Source organism: Lygodium microphyllum, unplaced genomic scaffold (assembly GCF_053477565.2).
Source record: "Lygodium microphyllum isolate KBCC unplaced genomic scaffold, Lygodium_microphyllum_v1.1.10 scaffold_139, whole genome shotgun sequence".
In the NCBI taxonomy this organism is placed as follows: domain Eukaryota; kingdom Viridiplantae; phylum Streptophyta; class Polypodiopsida; order Schizaeales; family Lygodiaceae; genus Lygodium; species Lygodium microphyllum.
This window is the reverse complement of record NW_028229622.1, coordinates 88267-107848: the sequence shown is the minus strand read 5'-3', so window position 1 is coordinate 107848 and position 19582 is coordinate 88267. Positions and strand designations below refer to the sequence as shown.

At 37.1% G+C, this 19582-nt stretch overlaps 1 protein-coding gene across 1 annotated transcript; it reads left to right on the top strand.

Moving 5' to 3' along the window:
- Positions 1-10520: 10520 nt before the first annotated feature.
- On the top strand, positions 10521-14403 carry LOC148008426 (rho GTPase-activating protein 5-like). The gene is made up of 5 exons (XM_087674231.1): positions 10521-11490; positions 12255-12375; positions 12477-12596; positions 12701-12931; positions 13030-14403. Exons 1-5 carry the CDS (start codon positions 11081-11083, stop codon positions 13390-13392), a joined length of 1245 nt encoding a protein of 414 aa, XP_087530357.1. The 5' UTR covers positions 10521-11080; the 3' UTR covers positions 13393-14403.
- Positions 14404-19582: the final 5179 nt, after the last annotated feature.

Here is a 19582-nt window from a genome sequence, read left to right as displayed (position 1 = left end):
CTTGAAGTTTGTGACTCTTGATCACTTTGTTGCATATAGCCTTCTCCTTCTCTAAGTAGATTTCCCTCATGCTTTAAGAGACCTTGATTTTTCTTAATGTCTTATTCATGCAAAGGTAAATCAATACCCAAAAACTCATCATCATCTCCAAGTGTAGCGTAAAACTTGTGATCCACAAGAGACCTCCTTGCTAGCTTCTTAATATAAAGCTTCTTCTTCTCTTTATTGTGATTTGTTGCATGCAAACAAAGCTCCACTTTTTTTTTGTAGGTCTAGAACTTTTATTATGATTATTATTATCAATCTTGTGTAAGATGGTTTCATGCTACTTATCTTTGATCTCCTTATTACTCTCCATGGTTTGAGCTTAACGCAATAGAAGATATCTCCCATCAAGTCTCCTTTGCCACTATCCTCCTCAAGGTTACATTTCCCTTGATTCTAAGGTCACTATGCAAGAGATTGTCCTAAAAGACATGCAAGGGATGACCTCAAAACTTTGGAATGGATTATCAATATGTGGAATGTCAAATACTTCTCATTTCAAAAATTTGGAATCTATAATATACTCAATTGAATTAGGAAAGGTAATGCAAATAGATGTCTCTTGACTTGTAAAAGTGATAGTTAGAATAATAAAACTCTTAATAGCAAGGTAGAACATCACCATAAGATTGTGTATGACAATGTCTAAGTGGTCACATAAGATATTGCCCATGCATATGAAGGCTCTTGATTTCTTGGACCTTTAAATTATAACAGTGTCACACAATAGGTAAGGATAATTGTTAACATGGTGAGAGTAGGATGATCAAAATGGTTAAAGGGCTTATTAAATCTTTCTTATGTTTGAGCTTTGCCATGATTGGCACAAGAGTAGCATGACCCATTCCTACATTGGGAGGTATTCGAAGTCCACAAAATTTTGAATTTTGATATTTTCTATAATTGGCTCTACAAAAGAATCATCAAAATTCATTCTTACATTAGAAGGTATTCAAGGTCCAAAAGAAAATTTATCAAAAAGGCTATAAGGGTAGTGAGGATGGATCTTTTTATAGCTTAATGGGAGATTTTACTAAAGCTATGGAAAGTGTTAGATCAAGTATTCACTAGACTAATCAAAGGAAATTGAAAGATTGGGGTTTCAAAAATGTAGTAAATAAAATATTTCTCAATGCCTATACGCATAATACTGGCCTTGTAGGACGTTTGTATTTCCTTAACAAGTTTTTAGTCAACAACAATTGTTAAAAAACATTGACTCCACCTTGGCTCTGTGGTCTTTGGTGCTTCACCATGTGGAATTTCTTATGATCCATGTGCAAGATGGCAAAAAATTCAATCCTAGAGGATTTTTGAAAATGTAGAGTAACTAGAAACATTAGTTGTACACTTGATACTTTACCTTGGCATTGTAAACTTAGAGCTCATCTCATGGGGTTAGAAAGGGAATTTGTGTTGAGGTATATCACTTTGTGGTTGCCACATTAGTCAAGAGGAGATGCTTGAATAATAATGAAGATGATACAGAATCACCCTAAAAATGTGGGCATGCCACCATGCATTACAAAGAATTCTTGTCGACAAGATCATGCATGCTTAAATGGATTCATGTGTCACCTTCCTTCCTTTGGTGAAGATGAAAGTGCACTTTGTAATGAGGGGGAAATTGATGTGACAATGTCCTTTTGGATCCAATCATCCCTTTCAGTTTTATATAAATATGGAAAAATGGATGATTTGAAGCACCTATCTACAAAGATTTTGGATTGGTAGAGCTAAGGTCAATCTCTAGACTTGTGTTTGCTATCTACTTTGATAAGTTTGCATGCCTTGTACCTACTGCCATTGCCAAAAACTATAGTAGAAACATTATTGACTACACTTGGAGAGGGTTATTGAGGATTATTCATTGTACTCCCAATGTACTATTGAGAGAGAGCATATGTGAGAGAGATAGAGTATAATATGATCTTAACGTTAATGGCGTCCCCAATTAATGATTCATAATTTTCATAGTTGTAATTCACAAATATAGGTTAAAGAAACACTTCTTTCATTGTGCAAATACAACATAAGCCTCCCATGTGCTTAGATTTAGTAGCCAATATTCACTTCTTAGGAATTGTCCATTTATGTATCCTAAAGGGAGTACTTGAGACAACAAGATGCATTGAAAGATGGATAAGTCTAACATGTAAGAATTATCACATTGAAAGATGGATAAGTCCAATGTGTAAGTGCTATATGAGATATTGTTAGGAACCCAAAAAATATGGGACATCAATAACTAATGGTCCCTTTGAAACAAATATTGGATCAATCATAAAAAATTCAAAAAATATGGGACAACAACTAATGGTCCCTCTAAATTAAGGTTTCTATTTCATATGCCCTCCTAAACTAAAGTCTTGGAACTTGCATAGCATAATTGATTGCATTTTCAAGCAAGTATATCTTCAACTCTTTTATAATTGAAATGTAGAATATCACATTGAGACCACACCTTTTTGACATGTGTTCAAACCTATAAGGTGCCTATGTAGTAAACAATGGAGAGTATATGAGGCACCTATGAGGATTATAGAGAATCTACACTCTTTGCTATAATGAAGGAGGCCATGGGATTCCCCTTGAGAGTTAAGTGGGTGACAAATAGGATTCTATAGACTTGCTTGATAAATTGAGGACTCGCTTGATAAGCTAAGGGTTTGCTCATTTGGGCATTGTCTATAGACACTCTTTATGCCTTTGTAATGGCACAAAATCCTAAAATTTTAGGGAATTCATATTCTTTGCTAGAATGGAGAGCATAGGGATCCCTAACTTGGATACTTTCTTATTGAGAAATCTAATCTCTCCCAATCAAAGGCTAGACTCTACTTCTTGAGGGCAATGTGGACATGTTGTTCTTGACAAATGTAAGCATTGGATAAAACTTTGATTTCTCTTTAAAAATGTGGAGATCAACTCCACAAAACGTTCTTCATCATGTTGATGGCATGTGGGAAGCATATATATATATATATATATATATATATATATATATATATATATATATATATATATATATATAATATTTATACATAAATATATATATAATGTATACATAAATATTGACTTTTTGTAATCACTAATTATGTATATAAATATATAATTGCATATATATCATAAGGGTGTATATAATTTTTGGTTTTCTTGCTTTAAAGTCTAACAACACTCATACCTTTGTGCCTAAGAGAAGTTGTAACATCAAAGGTCTCTCCCTTGATGTATTTTTTAAAAATTTCCATCATCATTGTGGAGTGTCAAAGTTAATGCTTTAATAATTAGGAAAATGTACTAATCCATAAATATTTAGAGAATAGGTATTGGCGCACTACTACTACTCATCCTCCTCCTCCCTCTTACTCTATTGTGTGTTGCATGGCACCTGTAGTAGCAATCATTGCCAAGCCAGGTGACACACACATGCAACTCTGTGTGTGTGTGTGTGTGTGTGTGTAAAGAGAGATAGAGAAGAGAGAGGGAATGCGTGTGTGCATGTGCACACACACTATGACATCACCACCATGAAGAAGCCCAAATATCTAGATACTGACTCACAGAAGCATGCTCATGAACAACCTAGAAATCATGGATTTAAGTGGAGTTACAGACAATGATGCAGCCAATGTGTTACATTTAATCAATCATTTAAACAATTATTTTAAAATATAGGTTTACTTAATCAATTAAATTATTATTTTAATTGATTGATTGATTATATAATCAATTATTTTAATCAATTACATTAAGTCGATTACGAAAACTTACTTTTAATCAATCATACAAAATTATTATTTTAATAGTTTATTTTATTCTTTGATTATTTAATCGATTAATTTAATCAATTATAGGTCACATAACATTTGAGTGTGGGCTTATGCATGCTCGCAGCCCTTCTATTTATATGTGTTTTGTGAATCTACTCTTCTATACTACTTGCTTAATGGGACAAAATTTGTAGAACCCATAGGACACTACGGGCACGGGGGTGGCACGTAGGCGGAGCGGATGGGCCCCCAAAAGGTTTTGTAGGGGGATTCATGTGCACCACATGAGGGCCATACTCCGAGGTTTTGATGGCACATCTTTGCTCAGAAGCCTTTCATTAATATATAGTAGAGATGCTATAAAAGTCTCAATATCCTCTCATATCTAGTAAACACTCAGTTCAACTCCTCTAGGTTCCCAAAGGAAGGCAACAAATTTCTTGGTTGTTTAGCTCCTCCTCTAGGTTTACCAAAGGGAAGCAACTAACCCAAATAAAGAACATGTTCATGCCAAGTAACATTATAAGCAAGGGAGATTTTTCAAAAGGATCTATTTCAATTGTATTGATTACATTATAACCAAAAATCGAGCCAAAAAATGGTCAAATGTGGGTTAAATTTAGAATTTTAGTAATAAAAATATGACATTGCACACACACATACAAAACATTATGTCATATATATTATTATGGATATATCATTGTTACATACATATTTATATCAATTGAATACATAATTGTTGATTTTTCCTAATTACTAATTACATATATAAATATATAAGTGCATATGTATCACTTTTTGGTTTTCTTGTTTTAAGGTCTGATAACACTCATACCTCTATGCCTAAGAGAAGTCGTCGCATTAATGGTCTCTCTCTTGATGTCTTGATGTTTTTAAAAAATCCATCGTGATTGTGGAATGTCAAAGCTAATGCATTAATAATTAGGAACATGTACTAATCCATAAATGTTCAGAGAATAGGTACTCACATGGTTGCTACTACTCCTCCTCCCTCTTGCTCTGTCTCGTGTCACATGGCACTTGTAGTAATCATTGACAAGTCAAGTGACACACACATGCAACTGTATATAAAGAGAGAAAGAGGGAGGGATTGTGTGTGTGTGCGTGCACACACTATGACATCACCACCACTGAGACACTCAAATATCTAGATATAAACTCTTGTATGTGAAATCGATCATATCTTAAACAAATGAGCTTTTTACTATTGTGAAATTTTTAGAGAAAATTTATTCAATTACTATCTTGGATTTTCAAACAAGCATAACTTTTGAAATGAACAGGAACATATTGAGAAAAATGTCATTACTCGAAATTGATGCTTTTAAAGTATATTTTCATCCTAAGTATTAGTTAGTCAAAACATTTATTTTAGGTCTTTTGTGTGCAATAATTACTACCTATAAGCAAGTATATTGATTACTATTTCAAAATTGGTTTAGCCAAATTGACTTCAATTTTTATATTGGATTAGAAAAGCCAACAACTCAATTTTGATTTATTAAAATAGGAGGAGGAGAACATGGACAAAAATGGCAAGATCCTAGATCTAAGAGCAAAAAGATGGAGATTGACACAACATCAATCCTAGACCATGGTAGCTCTTTGTTTCTCACATAGTGCCAACCAGTTGAAATTGCATTCTCTTACTACTTGCCACTTTATGCTATTGTTTCTCACACCACCAAAGCAACTCAAAGTACATAGTCTCTTGCTACTTGCCACTTAAAATTATTTATTTAGAAGCACTTTGTATATCTGACTTTGATGAGTTGTATGTTCTGAGGATACTTAAAAGTTAGGGTTTTCCTAAAAGATAGCACCAACTGGACTCATGAAATTAGCCAGCTAAGATTCCATGATAAGACTAAAGTTGTGCTTAGAGGACATCAATGTGATGGATATCTATAAGGAGGAAATAAATTTGAAAGGTAGAAATCAGGCTAACTCAAACATTATAGGACCTTATGCAAGGAAAGTAATGTGGAGGGCAAAGCAAATCCATGTTGTTGTAGGCTAGGAATTTTACTTTCCATCAACTAGCGTAAAAAAAGGTAATATATGAACTTTTCTCAAGCTTTATTGCATTCTTATTGGAGTAATTTGCAGCCTAGATTAAGTCAAAAAAGCCAATTTTCTAATCATGTTTGCTAGCAACAAGGAGAACTAAATGGATTGGAAAGGAAAATTAGAGGCATAGTGTGAGAACATCAACTACCCATGTGAATTGGAAAGTGATATAGCAAGAGACAAATAATTGGCCATTGCACATTAGGCTGGAGGATAATTAGCAATGTTGAACCACACTACTTTGAGGAACATGGTGAGACCTCAAGCCTATGGTTCATTACAAATGAGGCTAAGAAAGATGATGTTGAACAAAATAACAAGAGCTTAAGAAAACATACCATTGACTGCTATAGTATCATGAATAAAACTAGGAGTACCAAAATGAGAGAGGTTTTATTAAATCTAGGGTTTTCTTTTATGTTTCAAGGTAAAGTGATTTATTGAGTAATATTATGTTCAAAGTTACAAATCATGACTACTCAAAGTTCCTTCGAATGGGTCTAACTAGTGAGCTTTCATTTGAGACCATTACTTTTGCATGACGGATTGTTTGGCAATTATCCACAAAGCCTTCGTGTGCATGGTTTCATGCACATTGAAAACCCTACTATCAAGACAAAGGGGATGGTGAAGGGGACATATCACCATTTATCTTGAGGCTTGACAACACATTAAAGACTATGAAATGCTTATTTAAGAAGAATGTAACTCTAATTGTAATCTAACTTTGGTGAGCCCATAGTAGCTCATGAATGGCCTAGGTTGGAAATTGTGGATTTTAGTGGAGTCACTAAGAATGATGCAGCTAATGCATATGAACATTTTTGTGAAGCGCCATCAAAATACTAGCGCGAAGCACCAGAGTAGGTTTAATTTTAGAGCCCTTACTGAGGAAAGGGAATAATCTCTATTACCTCTCCCTAATTTTCTTGTTGATAATCAACTCGTGATAACTATCAAATTAAATGAAAGATGGCTACTTAATTGGTCTCAAACAAATGGGATAGGGGGATACTTTGTCTTGGGTGAAAAACAAAGATTGAAACTATCTCCCACTTGTCTCCACATGTTTATGAATAATAAACGTAGCTTTGAGGCTCTACTTCCTCCACCCTTCTAAAGTTACCTATAGGAGATTCTTTTAGGTAGTCTTTACTATAACCCCATTGTTATATGCAACTGGCTAAGAGCTAAGTATTCATGGCAAGTTTGGATCCTTTTCACTAAGTTTGGGTCAATGGCAAACGTTGTGCATTATCAATAGTAAATTTTATGCAAAGAATGAAGAAAGTTAAAGGATCCCTAAATATCATTATGCCAATCCCATTTTTCATCTATGACACAAATGATTGATTCTTGCATTTTATTTTTTAAGACTTAAAAAATGTGGTTCATAGACAATCCCCAACCTTCAACCATTGTACTCTAGAGATTAGTATAATGCCTTGCAATCTAGACTCCTACTTTTCCCAGAAATGTTCAATATTTTACAAGATTCAAGCCATAATTTTATCACTAAATGCATAACAACAAGAAGAGAATCTCAATGTTGAGTGGCATAAGGAACCATTGCTCTACTCATGTCTTGGAATTGCTCATTTTTCTTCTCACTTAGTAAGGGTTCATGTGGGTTGCTAGGTTTTGTTTATGCAAAGCAAATATTTTCCTTATGGGGTCGTTACCTTTTGTTGTCACTTTTGCACGGGAGCAATGTTGTGATAGAGCTCTTAACTTTTTGAAGCTTATTCCTTGTGCTGTTTTGGAGCAAAAGCTGCTTTTCTAGTCAGACATTTCTTAGAGGAGGAATTGAAGTAGGTGGTGTTCAAGATGAAAAATAATAAAGTTTTAGGCATGGATGGTTCACCTATTGAGTTGGGCTATTAAGTTAATCCTCAAAACCCCAAGAAGACTAAGATGAAAAGTTTGGAGGCCCATATCTTTTTTTAAGTGTTTTAAAGAAATATTGCCATGGATTTTTGCTATGAAAATCAAATGCACACTAGTTGAGAATGTACATAACAATAGTTAAGGTTTGTTTATGGGAGGAAGATATAAGAGGCCACTTGTGATTATGAAATTGTCTATTGGCTTTTCTCTAATGCCAAGTATTCCTTTTGATCTTGGAAACGGTTGGATTTTGGTTCTACTTTCAATGACATTCTCAAACACTATAAACCCCATTAATATCAATGGCTATTTCACGAACGTTTTCAATTGAAGAGACCTATTAGGCATGATTGTCCCTTAGCCCCTCTCCTAGTTGCTTTGGTCATCTACTTTTGGAATTATTCTTACCTATGGTTCAACTTTTAGCTCTCAAATGTTTTCAAATGATAATGCAAACACCCTTGGAGAAGAGGATGCAATTATTGATAGGTTGCTTTGGTTATATGAGGAGTTTTGACATATTTTTAGCTTTTAGGTTAGCTTGGAAGAACAAAGGTCATATGATTGCACTTTGAGAAGGATGCTACTTTGCTAGATCATTTTAATCTCAAGGATATAGGGACTAGAAGGATCACCCAGTATCTAGGATGCCAATTAGGCATAGAGATTACTAGTAGACAAAGGTTTCAACAGTTGAAAGATAAGAGAAATCTTAAAATTGAAGGTCCGAAGCATTGCGACTTACATTCTTTTCAAAGATTCATGGTGATTAAACGAGTGTTATGGTCTATGATTGTTTTTATGGCCTCTACTTTGCATTTTTCCAAAATAACAAGGGAAGAGATTGAGAAAAATTTTACGTTTGGATGAGAGAAATAAACATGCATGGCATGCTATTAGTTATCATCATATGACAACACCAAAAGATATTGATGGACTTGATTTGCCCACTACATAAAAGAGCTATTGGTTTCACTTGCAAATAATTCAAAAATATTAGTTCTAATCAAGTAGGGGCATTGCTCCTTAAACACTTGAATCAAAATGATGTCTCCCCAAGGGTAGAATGGGTATGACCCATTGGGCTTGACATATAATTTACTACTCCTTCCAAGATTAGATTAGGGGATTTTGACATGGAAAATGCAATTGTATGGATGTGAACAAGTTATTTCTAATGTTGGAGCTCCTATGAAAGGCGATGTTGCCCTTATCATGCTCGCCTATAATTAACATAGTTGCTTATAAAGGTATTGTGTCCATTGCAAAGCTCAGACCAAAGATCTCTTTTAAATTGCATCTGATGAGTCATGCTAGAGGAAGGTTGAGAATGGCTAAAGGTTGCTGGTTTGAATGTGAAAGAAATGTGGAAGTAAGCATTCCTTGGTTCTAGGAGTTAAATGAGTCTGGGATTTATTTCTTAATGGAAAGTTATCATGGCCATGGTAATTTGGCCATTTGAGGGGCTAGAAACTTCAATTGATCACATATAATCGTGTGGATAAATTGGTAAATTGAGCTAAGGTTGTAAATATTCCTTAATTCATATTTACATTGCAAAAAAAAAAAGTACCCTCAAACTAGTTGTTGAGCTACTTTGAGGTGTATAAACATTTGAGTTGTTTCCATGAGGTAGTTTCTTGGAAACTATTTTTAGGAGTTTTTATCAAACAAAAACCCCATTCTATAAAAACATTCAAAAGAATGTTTGCACTTCCCAACTTTAGGAAGTAGGACCTTTGAGATGTGCTTTTTTCCTAGAATAGCCCATAGTTTCTCGTCGAGAAATTAGGCAGGGGAATTTCTTCTAGAAAATAATGATTTCCTTAGAAAGTAGAAAACTGATCCACATGACCTAGACCGGTTTCTGGTTTCTAGGAAAACCATTGGAAACCCCACCCTCGGAATTGTGCAGTTTTCATTTGTAAACACCCTCCTCATGGTCGTCTGAAAGAAGGCCCACATGCTGAACCCCACAATTATAAGCACCATCTCCTTTGCCTATTATTGCTTGTTTAAAGGCATGATTTTTGCAATAAACAAAGAATGTGCTAGGAAGCAAGAGGCAGGGAAGCTAATGGGGTGGCACGATTTTTGCAGTCGGGAAATGCGGTTGGTTGGGAATTGGTTGATGCGACCCTGAAAGTCATAGAGCATAGAACATGCTGGAAACTAGTTGTTGGGAAGCTAGTTTCTAGGCTGAAATTGACCCTTAGGTGAGCATGTCCATTAGCTTGGTGTGAACGAGTCCTTGTTTGGGGCGCCTTTGGGGAAAATTAAGGTAAGGAATGCTCGAGGGTATAAAGAGGGTGCCCGTGCTAGCACGATGACGGTTTTTTGGGCGTGGGGGGGGCGTGGGTCTGTGCTAGATTTGGCGCCGGCTCTGCCAATTTTGGGGGTGGGGCGCCGAGGACCGCCAACACGCGCAGTTTTTGAATTAAATGGTCCCATTAAATGGGCCTCAAAGGCAACAATAATTAGCCAAGTTTAGTTCTCTCAGCTATGTTCGCAGATACGGTTGGGGGTCACGCACTCCCCCCCCAAATTTAGAGCCGCCTGACGTATGTATTGATGACACGCACCCATGATGGGGACGCATGCGCATACATGCACACATCCTCTCTCTAGAGTGCTGTTCTCTCTCCTCTCTCTAGAAATTCAATTCAAGCGACAATCTTCACAATCAAAAACGCCTACTTCCCTCTCTTTCTCTCTCTCTCTCTCTCTCTCTCTCCTCCCTCTTCTTCTTCTTCGTCTTCGTCTCTCGCCTCTCTCTGTGTGTCCCTGTCTCGCCTCCATTTTTGCACCTCTTCAACGGATTGAATCTCTTCCCTATGCTTCCTCGTTATCCCTTCGAGTCTCTCTCCTTGAGAATCCTTGTCTCTGCTTTCCTGCTTGAAATTCCTCCAACATGACACCTCTCAAACATTCCTCTCTCCAATAGCACAAGCTCTATCCTTTTCCCCTGTATCCTCGAGATACAGCCAGTGAATGATAATTTCTCTCTATTAGCACTAGCTCCATCCTTTCCTCTGTATCCCGAAGACAGAAACAGTGAAAGAGAATTTGAAATACAAGGGAGAAATGACTGCAAGAGCAAGCTCTACAGGGGAGAGTTTGACAGCATTTTGATAGCACTACCGGAGAGAAATTTGAGTGGGTTTGATCAGTTCCTACAGAGAAGATTACATAAGCCACTTCAAAGGAGATCTTACTGCATTTGATAAAGTCACTTGAGAGGAGATTTCACTGCAACTGATAAGCATTGCAGCCGGTGAGAAAGAATGACTGCGGTTTTACAGACTAAAGATTATCGCCATGCCGTGAGAGACATGGATTTTGGTCATAATGTAGCAAGCTCCTCATCTCCTTCAGCACCATCTGCAGTTATGCCCGCGACGGTGCCGGCAGAGGCACTGGCGAGCAAGGCTATGGTGGGGGAAAAGGCTCAGAAGATGGACGACAGCGAGCAAGACCAAGTCCAGGCCCAATTGTCTGTGCTGGCCCTCCTCCTTGCAGCCTTCCGCCGCTCTGGCCTCACATGCCAGTCACCACAGGATGACATCAAGATGGATATTGGATGGCCGACCAATGTCCGCCATGTTACACATGTCACATTTGATCGATTCAATGGCTTCCTGGGCCTCCCTGTGGAATTCGAGATGGAGATTCCTCGAAGGGTTCCCAGTGCCAGGTAAAGCAAACAGTTTAGCCTGCTTCTGGTCATTGTCATGTCTTAGTCTTCAAAAGGGTTTTCTTTCCCTTCCAACCATGGATGAAGTCCTTTTGCTTCATCAGTGATCCTGGTCAGCTTGCTCTTGTTGCCTTTTCTACCTCTGGTCATTTGTGCTGTGATTTGCCTTCAACATTACAATTGCTAGCTAGATAGTGTTAGAATTGTTCTGAAGTGTTGCTACTAGGGACTTTTTTCCTGCATGTTGTGGTATGGTGGATCATCTGAGTGATCAGTGCAGAGAGTTCCTGTTTAGTTTGCGCTCAAGGAAGCACTTGGTAATGTCTATAGCATGGAATCTGCAAGGGTCAATAATGTGCATAGTGCATGAACAGCTCAAGGATGCAGCACTTGCTTCTGCCTGAAGCATGGAATCTAAAAGGGTCAACAATATGGGTTGTGCATAATCAGCTCAAGAGTGCAGCACTTGCCAGTTCCTATAACATGGATTCTCGAAGGGTCGACAATATCTGTCAAGGTTGCATCACCTGCTAAGCGCCTTTAGCAGGGAATCTGCTAGGGTCAATAATATTGATTGTGCATAAACAATCCAGTGTGTCTGATCAGGGTATCACTGTTACAGTACAGTTATAGGCATTTTCTTCCTTTTGTTACACATGTATGATGATGGATCCATGTGGAGTTTATGTAGTAAAAACAAAGTTCTGATGAGCTACCTTGAGCTGCCTCCTAAGATATTTTTTAAATTTCCTCGTGCTTTGCAGTGCAAGTGTGTTTGGAGTCTCCGCAGAGTCCATGCAATGCTGTTATGACAATCGTGGCAACAGTGTACCCACTATCTTGCTTTTGTTGCAAGAACGCCTTTATGATCAAGGAGGCCTCAAGGTGAGTAATTGCTTTGGTTTTTAAGGATCAGGGTGCTTCTGCGTTTTATGAACAAACAGGGGGTTTAAGCCAGAACATGTCTACTTTTACATTGATTGCAGTCAGAAGGCATTTTCAGAATAAACCCTGAAAATAGCCAAGAGGAGCATGTGCGAGATCAGTTGAACAAGGGAAACGTCCCTGACAACATCGACGTGCATTGCCTCGCTGGTCTGATCAAGGTTTGGTTTTGATTTGGAGAACTTTTGTTGCAGGGACTGACTGATTTTCCCTTTTTATTTGGGGCTTTATACTCACCCTCCATTCACATTGGATCTGTTTTCAGGCATGGTTGCGAGAACTTCCTAGAGGAGTTTTGGATTCATTACCTCCAGATCAGCTTCTACAATGTCATTCAGAAGAGCAGTGCCTTTCCTTGATGAAATTGTTACCCCCTACCCAAGCTGCCTTACTTGACTGGGCAGTGAACTTGATGGCAGATGTTGTACAGGAGGAACAGGCAAATAAAATGAATGCCCGCAATGTTGCAATGGTTTTTGCACCTAATATGACTCAGGTTAGGAGTTAATCATAGGAGTGGTGCAGACACCTGTGCAATGCTTTACAATAAAAACCCTTAACTAATGGAATCCTGCATGCTTGTTGTGGTTGCAGATGTCAGACCCATTGACTGCTTTAATGCATGCTGTTCAAGTGATGAATTTTTTGAAGACCCTCATTTTGAAGACTTTGCGAGACCGCCAAACATCGCCAGCAGAATCCAAACTCTTTTCCCACAATCTTGGGCTGCCTAATGGGGACTGGCTTGATAGAGGGTCATATACCTATAAGTTCATTAAAAAGGATAAGCCAGAACAAGTGAGTGGCAACATGAGCACCTGTGATAGGAATCTGTCAAAGGGAAGCTCTGACAAGAAAGTCTTTGAACAAGATAGGTCTAATGTAGAACAAAGATTCTTTAAGGGATTTAGTGGTAGGGACACTGCAGATGAGCCAGTAAGATGCAGCAGAGTGTAGCTCTTCCTGGATGCTGGACGAATCTGGAATCAAATGATTCTCAGGACAATGGGACTAACCGAATCTAGCATGGCAGATATGGCCTGGGCATGATTGCATCATGGATTAGCAATGTATCCAGGACTCACTTGAACTTTGTGTTCAGGTCTCACAGATTGCCAGGTCTAACATGCTTAATTTTAGCTTGAGCATCAGCTGTATCTGTAAAATCTGTATGATAGACGTGCGAGTCTCAATGTTGACGATTAGGAGCTTCTTGTGTGTATCTTAATTTATTTGGCCCCCATGTACATGTACAAGGGGAAGAAGGGCAGGATGCTGCTGTGGATTGGATAGGGCACTGTTGTAGATGAGCTTGAAGTGTTGTTTGGCGATACTGTGATTACTTGAGGCTGGTAATGTGACCGATTTGAATCCTTGGTGATCGATCGGGCATCATCCCAATCTCTACAGCCGTAAGGATAAAGCACCGAAGAGCTGCTTGACAATTGAAGGTGGGTTTTGAACTCTTGATCTCCCATTACTCATGTACGCATCCCACCGATTGAGCTGCTGCTTGATGGTGGCACTTATTTTCTTGTAGACGAGCTCTGGAAGTCTGGTTTTGTGAACGGGATTAGTTCCTCCCCCCCCCACCCTTCTTGCTTTTGATCAAATTAAAGGTGAAGCTTGAGGCCAGTTGCTCTTGCAGATGAGCGTGTAAGTGTTGTTTGGTGAATGTGGTTACTGTTGAGGGTGGATGCAGAAACTCAGATATTTAGGGTGAGGTAGTTATAAAAGGCAGCTATGGAGCTTACAGACTGAAAAGGCGACAGCGGCATGAAGGATGAAGTCCAAGACAGATGATGGCTGTATTCACGTTCCCAATACTTGTTGAAGTGTGAAGCATTTTTGGTGTTCCGATATCAGACACGTTGGGCTGGGTGAAAAGGCGCTCTCGCTCTCTCTGTCTCTGTGTGTGAGTGTGTGTGTGTGTGTGTCTCTCTCTCTCTCTCTCTGCGCGCGCGCGCTCACATGAGTTTCTCCTCTTTCGAGTGTTTGTGTTTTGTGGGGTGGTGGGTGGGTGGCGGCGACGCCTCGAGACGGACGTGACGACGTTAAATAACTTCTTCAAAGTACTAATTTGAAGCATGCCTTATATATTTTCTTATCTTGTAAGTCGCAATAATTGTGGGTCGATTGTTGTGCAAGTGCCAAAGCACATAGTTTGAGAGAGAGAGAGAGAGAGAGAGAGAGAGAGAGAGAGAGACTCCGAGACGCCTTTCCACGAAAAACCTAACTCTTTTCTCCCAACGTCAGTAACACACACACACACACACACACACACACACACACACACACAAGAGAGAGAGAGTCTAGAGAGGCTCACTAAAAATTGAGGTTCAATATAAAATTAATTGCAAAACCAAAAAAACTTTCGAAATTAAAAAGTCATAACACTTAGTTTTGAAAAAAATTGGAGTTAGAAAAGCTGCGGATACCTATTTTTTTATTCAGAAATTCGTGGATAAAGCTTTTGCATTAGGTATCAAATATGTTTCTTTCATATATATATATGTGTGTGAGAGAGAGAGAGAGAGAGAGAGAGAGAGAGAGAGAGAGAGAGAGAGAGAGGTGAACACTCATTTGGGCCTTAGAAAAACACAGGGTAATGCTTTTGTATGTCAAGATCTTCATGTTATAGTCATTCTACTACAAGAGACCAAAAATAGTGATCTCTCATTTACAAATTTGCACACAATTGCAAATTTGTGTATCCAAAGCTTTGATTCATTACAAATTCCTCAAGTCTCTTGGAAAGTAAACATGATTGTTTGTTAGGGTCATTAAATGAGATTTATTCTAGCTCCAATTCGTAAATAGGCGCATGTTGGGTCAGAATGACTCAAATGGTAGTGAGGTGGTGTGCTTAACTCAAGATCATGGGTTCTATTCTTAGATGCAATGGTGGAGGCACCTTATATAACATAAAAAGTGATGATTATGACTCCATTTGGTTGATCATCGAGATGGATGTTTTAATGGGACAAATTGTCAAGTAGATAGTTGAGTTAAGGTGTTCCTTGGATTATAAATATCAATGTAAGTCTTAAAACTCAATCAATACAAAAATATTTTGCACCTAAAATAGCTTGCATTTTGAAAATACGATAACTCGATTAAATGGTTATATTTAGAGGCATTGCTCAAGTATCTTACTCTTAATGATGGTGTAGCTTATGAGTCCATGGGTGAACTATTTTGCAATTTGCTACTTATGTTGGTAGGAAGTCTCTTGGGCAAATTGATGTTCAATGGGGCCAACCAAGGGTATGGATGAGCAATAGGGAACACTCACGTAGAGGTCATGAAAGTAAAAACTCAATCTTATAGGATAGGATAACTTAATCCTTTTAGACCACATGGATTTGGTGATTTTTTGATAGTTTGTTAGAAAAAGAGTTAATTCATGATCTTACACATAACTTTACATCACTACTAATCAATGCAATACTTTCGATTTTGACAAGGTGAGTGCATTCGGTGAATTAAGGTTTAATAGGTGCGAATACTCTTAGCCTTATACTAGTATTATACAAACTTATTTTCATGAAACTTGTCAATTGGATATTTGAGCTAGTTAGACACTTGAATGAGCACCATGCTTCACATGCTAGATTAGAGGAAAAAATTGTCGAGTGTATGAGCAACTAAACTAGGTTAGTGTTTTGGATTCCTTGTTTAGGTCATGGGGATCCCCTGAGTTGGAGAGATGGCCAAAATAATTGAGCTATATAATTGATAATGACTCACCTTTCCATATAAATATAAGTTACTAATTCCAAAAGTAGTTGATCTCAATTGCCAACTTTTATATGAGACTTATGATAGCCCTAGTCATAGAATCCAAGAATTCCAAGGACATTTGGTTCTTTTAAAAAGTTGATACTATTGGTCTATGAACATGTATTTCATGCTTGAAAGTTAGCATATAAAGTTGAGTGGCTTAAGGTGTGAAGTATACTAAATTGTTTAAAATTAGGCAAATAGAAGATATACGTATGGATTTCATTATCATCCAAAAGGACATTTGGTTCTTTTAAACAGTTGATGTTATTGGTCTAAGAATGCTTAAGGATGTCTATGAACATGTATTTCATGCCTTGAAAGTCAAAGCATATGAAGTATAGTGGCTAAAGGTGCGAAGTGTAATGAATTGTTTAGAATTAGGTAAATAGAAGATATATGGATGGATTTCATTATAATCCTACACAATAATGGGAAGGTTCATGACTATATCTAGCTAATTATCGATAGACTAACAAAGATGGTCTTACTATGACGAATGTAAAACACTCAAGCTAGAACAAGCTATTTCATTGTTTTGACTTCCACCTAGCATTGTATGCAATATTTGATATAGGTAGTCCGTAGCCACAATTGGAGGTTGTGTTTGCTAATATCAATACCAAGCTTGATATGAGTATGGTTAGTTGTTTGAGAAGCAAGTGGTTAGATAGAAGGGGTTAACCAGTGGTTAGATAGAAGGGGTTAACCAAACTCTTTTTTTATTAAAAAGTGTATTAATTTTGAAATGCTTAATCAGGCTTCATCCCAATCTTTGCACCCTTAGGCAGCATAGAGTGTCTAGTCACAAGACTTGAACTTGACTTGGCATTTCTCCAACAATTATCTTGCAAAATAAGTTGCCATTCAAAGTTAACCAAACTCTTGATAGAGCCTATGTTAGTTCAAAGGAATTTGATAGAGCTTATGTTAATCAAAACGAATTCGATTTGAAAGTTCATCTTCACATTCTAAAATTTTCTTATAGTGTTATGTAAGTGTCAACGGCTATAATCCATTTGCGCTTTTGTATATGGCTATTAACCTATCTCCTTTTATTGTTGGTTTGCAAAGTGAGTGGGGGTTCATGAGGTGGGCATAAGGCAAATGAATTTTGTGGTGAAATGAATAAGTGATGAGACGAACTAGAAGTTGGCTATTACTAGAGAAAAGCTAAGAGAGGTCAATATTGTTATAGGATTCAAGTTATAAATTGTCTCCAATGTTTTAAGAAGATTGGTCCAGTGGCTTATAAGTCGGACTTCTAGAAGGGAGAACAACGTTCACCTAGCTTTTCATTTGAGTAAGCTTGAGTGTAAATTTAAACATGATGCCAATTTGGTTTGTCATGACATGATTGTCTCTTTTCATCACATATTTTGATACATATCTACATTTGGCGAATTGGGAAGGTAAACTTGAGAATATCTCAACTTGGTATGAATAGTGTCTAGTTAAGTAGAAAATAATCTTATATCTCAACTTGGTATGAATAGTATTTAATGAAGTGGAAAATAGTCTTGAGGATGTCTCAACTTGGGAGTGGATGAGAGTGATTTAGTAGAGGTATCATCAATTTGTTTTCAAGGGCTAAAACTTCCCTTCTTTCTTTTGGGGGGGGGGGGGGGGGGTGTGTGTGACATAGTTTATAACACACTAACATGAAGTGTCTCGGAGAACCTCTTTTACATTGTTTGGAATGCAATATCCAAATGCAAAGTGAAGAGGTGTTGTAAATATTACTAGCCTCCCCAAGTAGGATTTCTTTATTGGAACAAGTTACTATACACAAGCATGAATATATTGCAACACACAAGCATCAACCAAGATGATATAAATGAATGAAGAATAATCTCCTTGATTGATAAGTGCAAGACCAACCCCCATTTGAATAGACAACTTTTCCTTTAGCCCATAACTTTTTGAAATAGGGGAGTCTAAAGATGATAAATTTGAAGGACAATACTTAATTGTTCTAATTTAAGTTCCATCTTTGATATAAGAAATGGAGAAACATGATCACACTTGCTACGTAGGGGAGATGTTATAAATTTCCAATTCGAGAACTCGAGATCAAGCTTCCCTTCATTTTCAATAACTATTTTTGATCCTCTACTCTAAGCATTCATTTTAATTTATATAGATAGAAGTCAACAAGGGTTCATGCAAAATCAACAATCAAGGAACCTTTTATCCAATCATGTAGAAATCCCATAAGTTTCCCAACTATGCAATGCTTCTCTAAAAGGTTTGTGACCTCAAGAAAATCCCATTAGTTCCCCAACTATGTAATGCCTTTCTAAAAAGTTAGTGACTTTGATGATAGTGATATTATAAAATGGAGTTTAAGCCACTATAATATCGATGTAGTGTTTGTCATGAAACCAAATCATTCCCATGATTTTAATAAGGGGAGAGATTTTCAAGGAAAAGCTGTCCCAAGGAGAAGGTTTTTTCACTTTAATACTATGGACATAATATAAAAAACTTCCCAATAGTCTCTTCCACTTAGGAAAAAGAATGATTATGTTTTATCAATAATTGAGGCTAGCATCTCTAGGAAGATAACGATTTTGATAGTATGTAAGGTGATTAGCCATTTTGCTTATAGAAGGATCAATAATACATTCTTCTTTAGGTAGCATGTAGGTGTCCCATGATACTTATGAATTTTGTCATGTTTGCCTCGATAGAAACTTTCTACAAAAGGTTGAGGGTTGGCCTTTATCCTAATATAAGGTGATAGGTGTAGTTTATTTATTTGTTAAGGTTTAAAAAGCTCCACTAGATTATTCAATCATGCATAGGCAATCTTGGTCAAACAATTCCTCTCATGAGACAAGTTGTATCAAAATATGCTCATATAACTGTTTGCGTGAATATTGACACTTCAAGTACCCCTTTTCTTATAAAGTTAGAGACCACCACGTGAGCTTTTCAGTTTTGGATTGAAAATCTTGTCTTCTCTATAAAAGAGAATGATGAGAAAACCAAAACAAGATCCCTTCTAGGGAAAAGCTGGAAGTGTTTTTTTTCAAGTGATATTAGTGCAATACCCCTTAAACAAAGGTATGCGCCATTTGTTTCTTAGAACGACAAAAACAAAGATACTTGGCTAATCATTGAACAAAATATACTTACTTTACATAGTGGAAAAACTCTTTGGTTATATCTAGAACAAAGCCAAACAAAGGCATAGTTCGTGTATTTAGTGAAAAAAGAAAATGTAATCAAGTATGGTTGCTTAAGCAATCACAAAACAAAGTATAATGACTTTATTTAGTGAAAGAACACCTTAGTTTGTAAGAAATATTTTTGATTGAGTATCTACCTTAGTTGTAGGAAGTAATTAGTCTCATAAGTA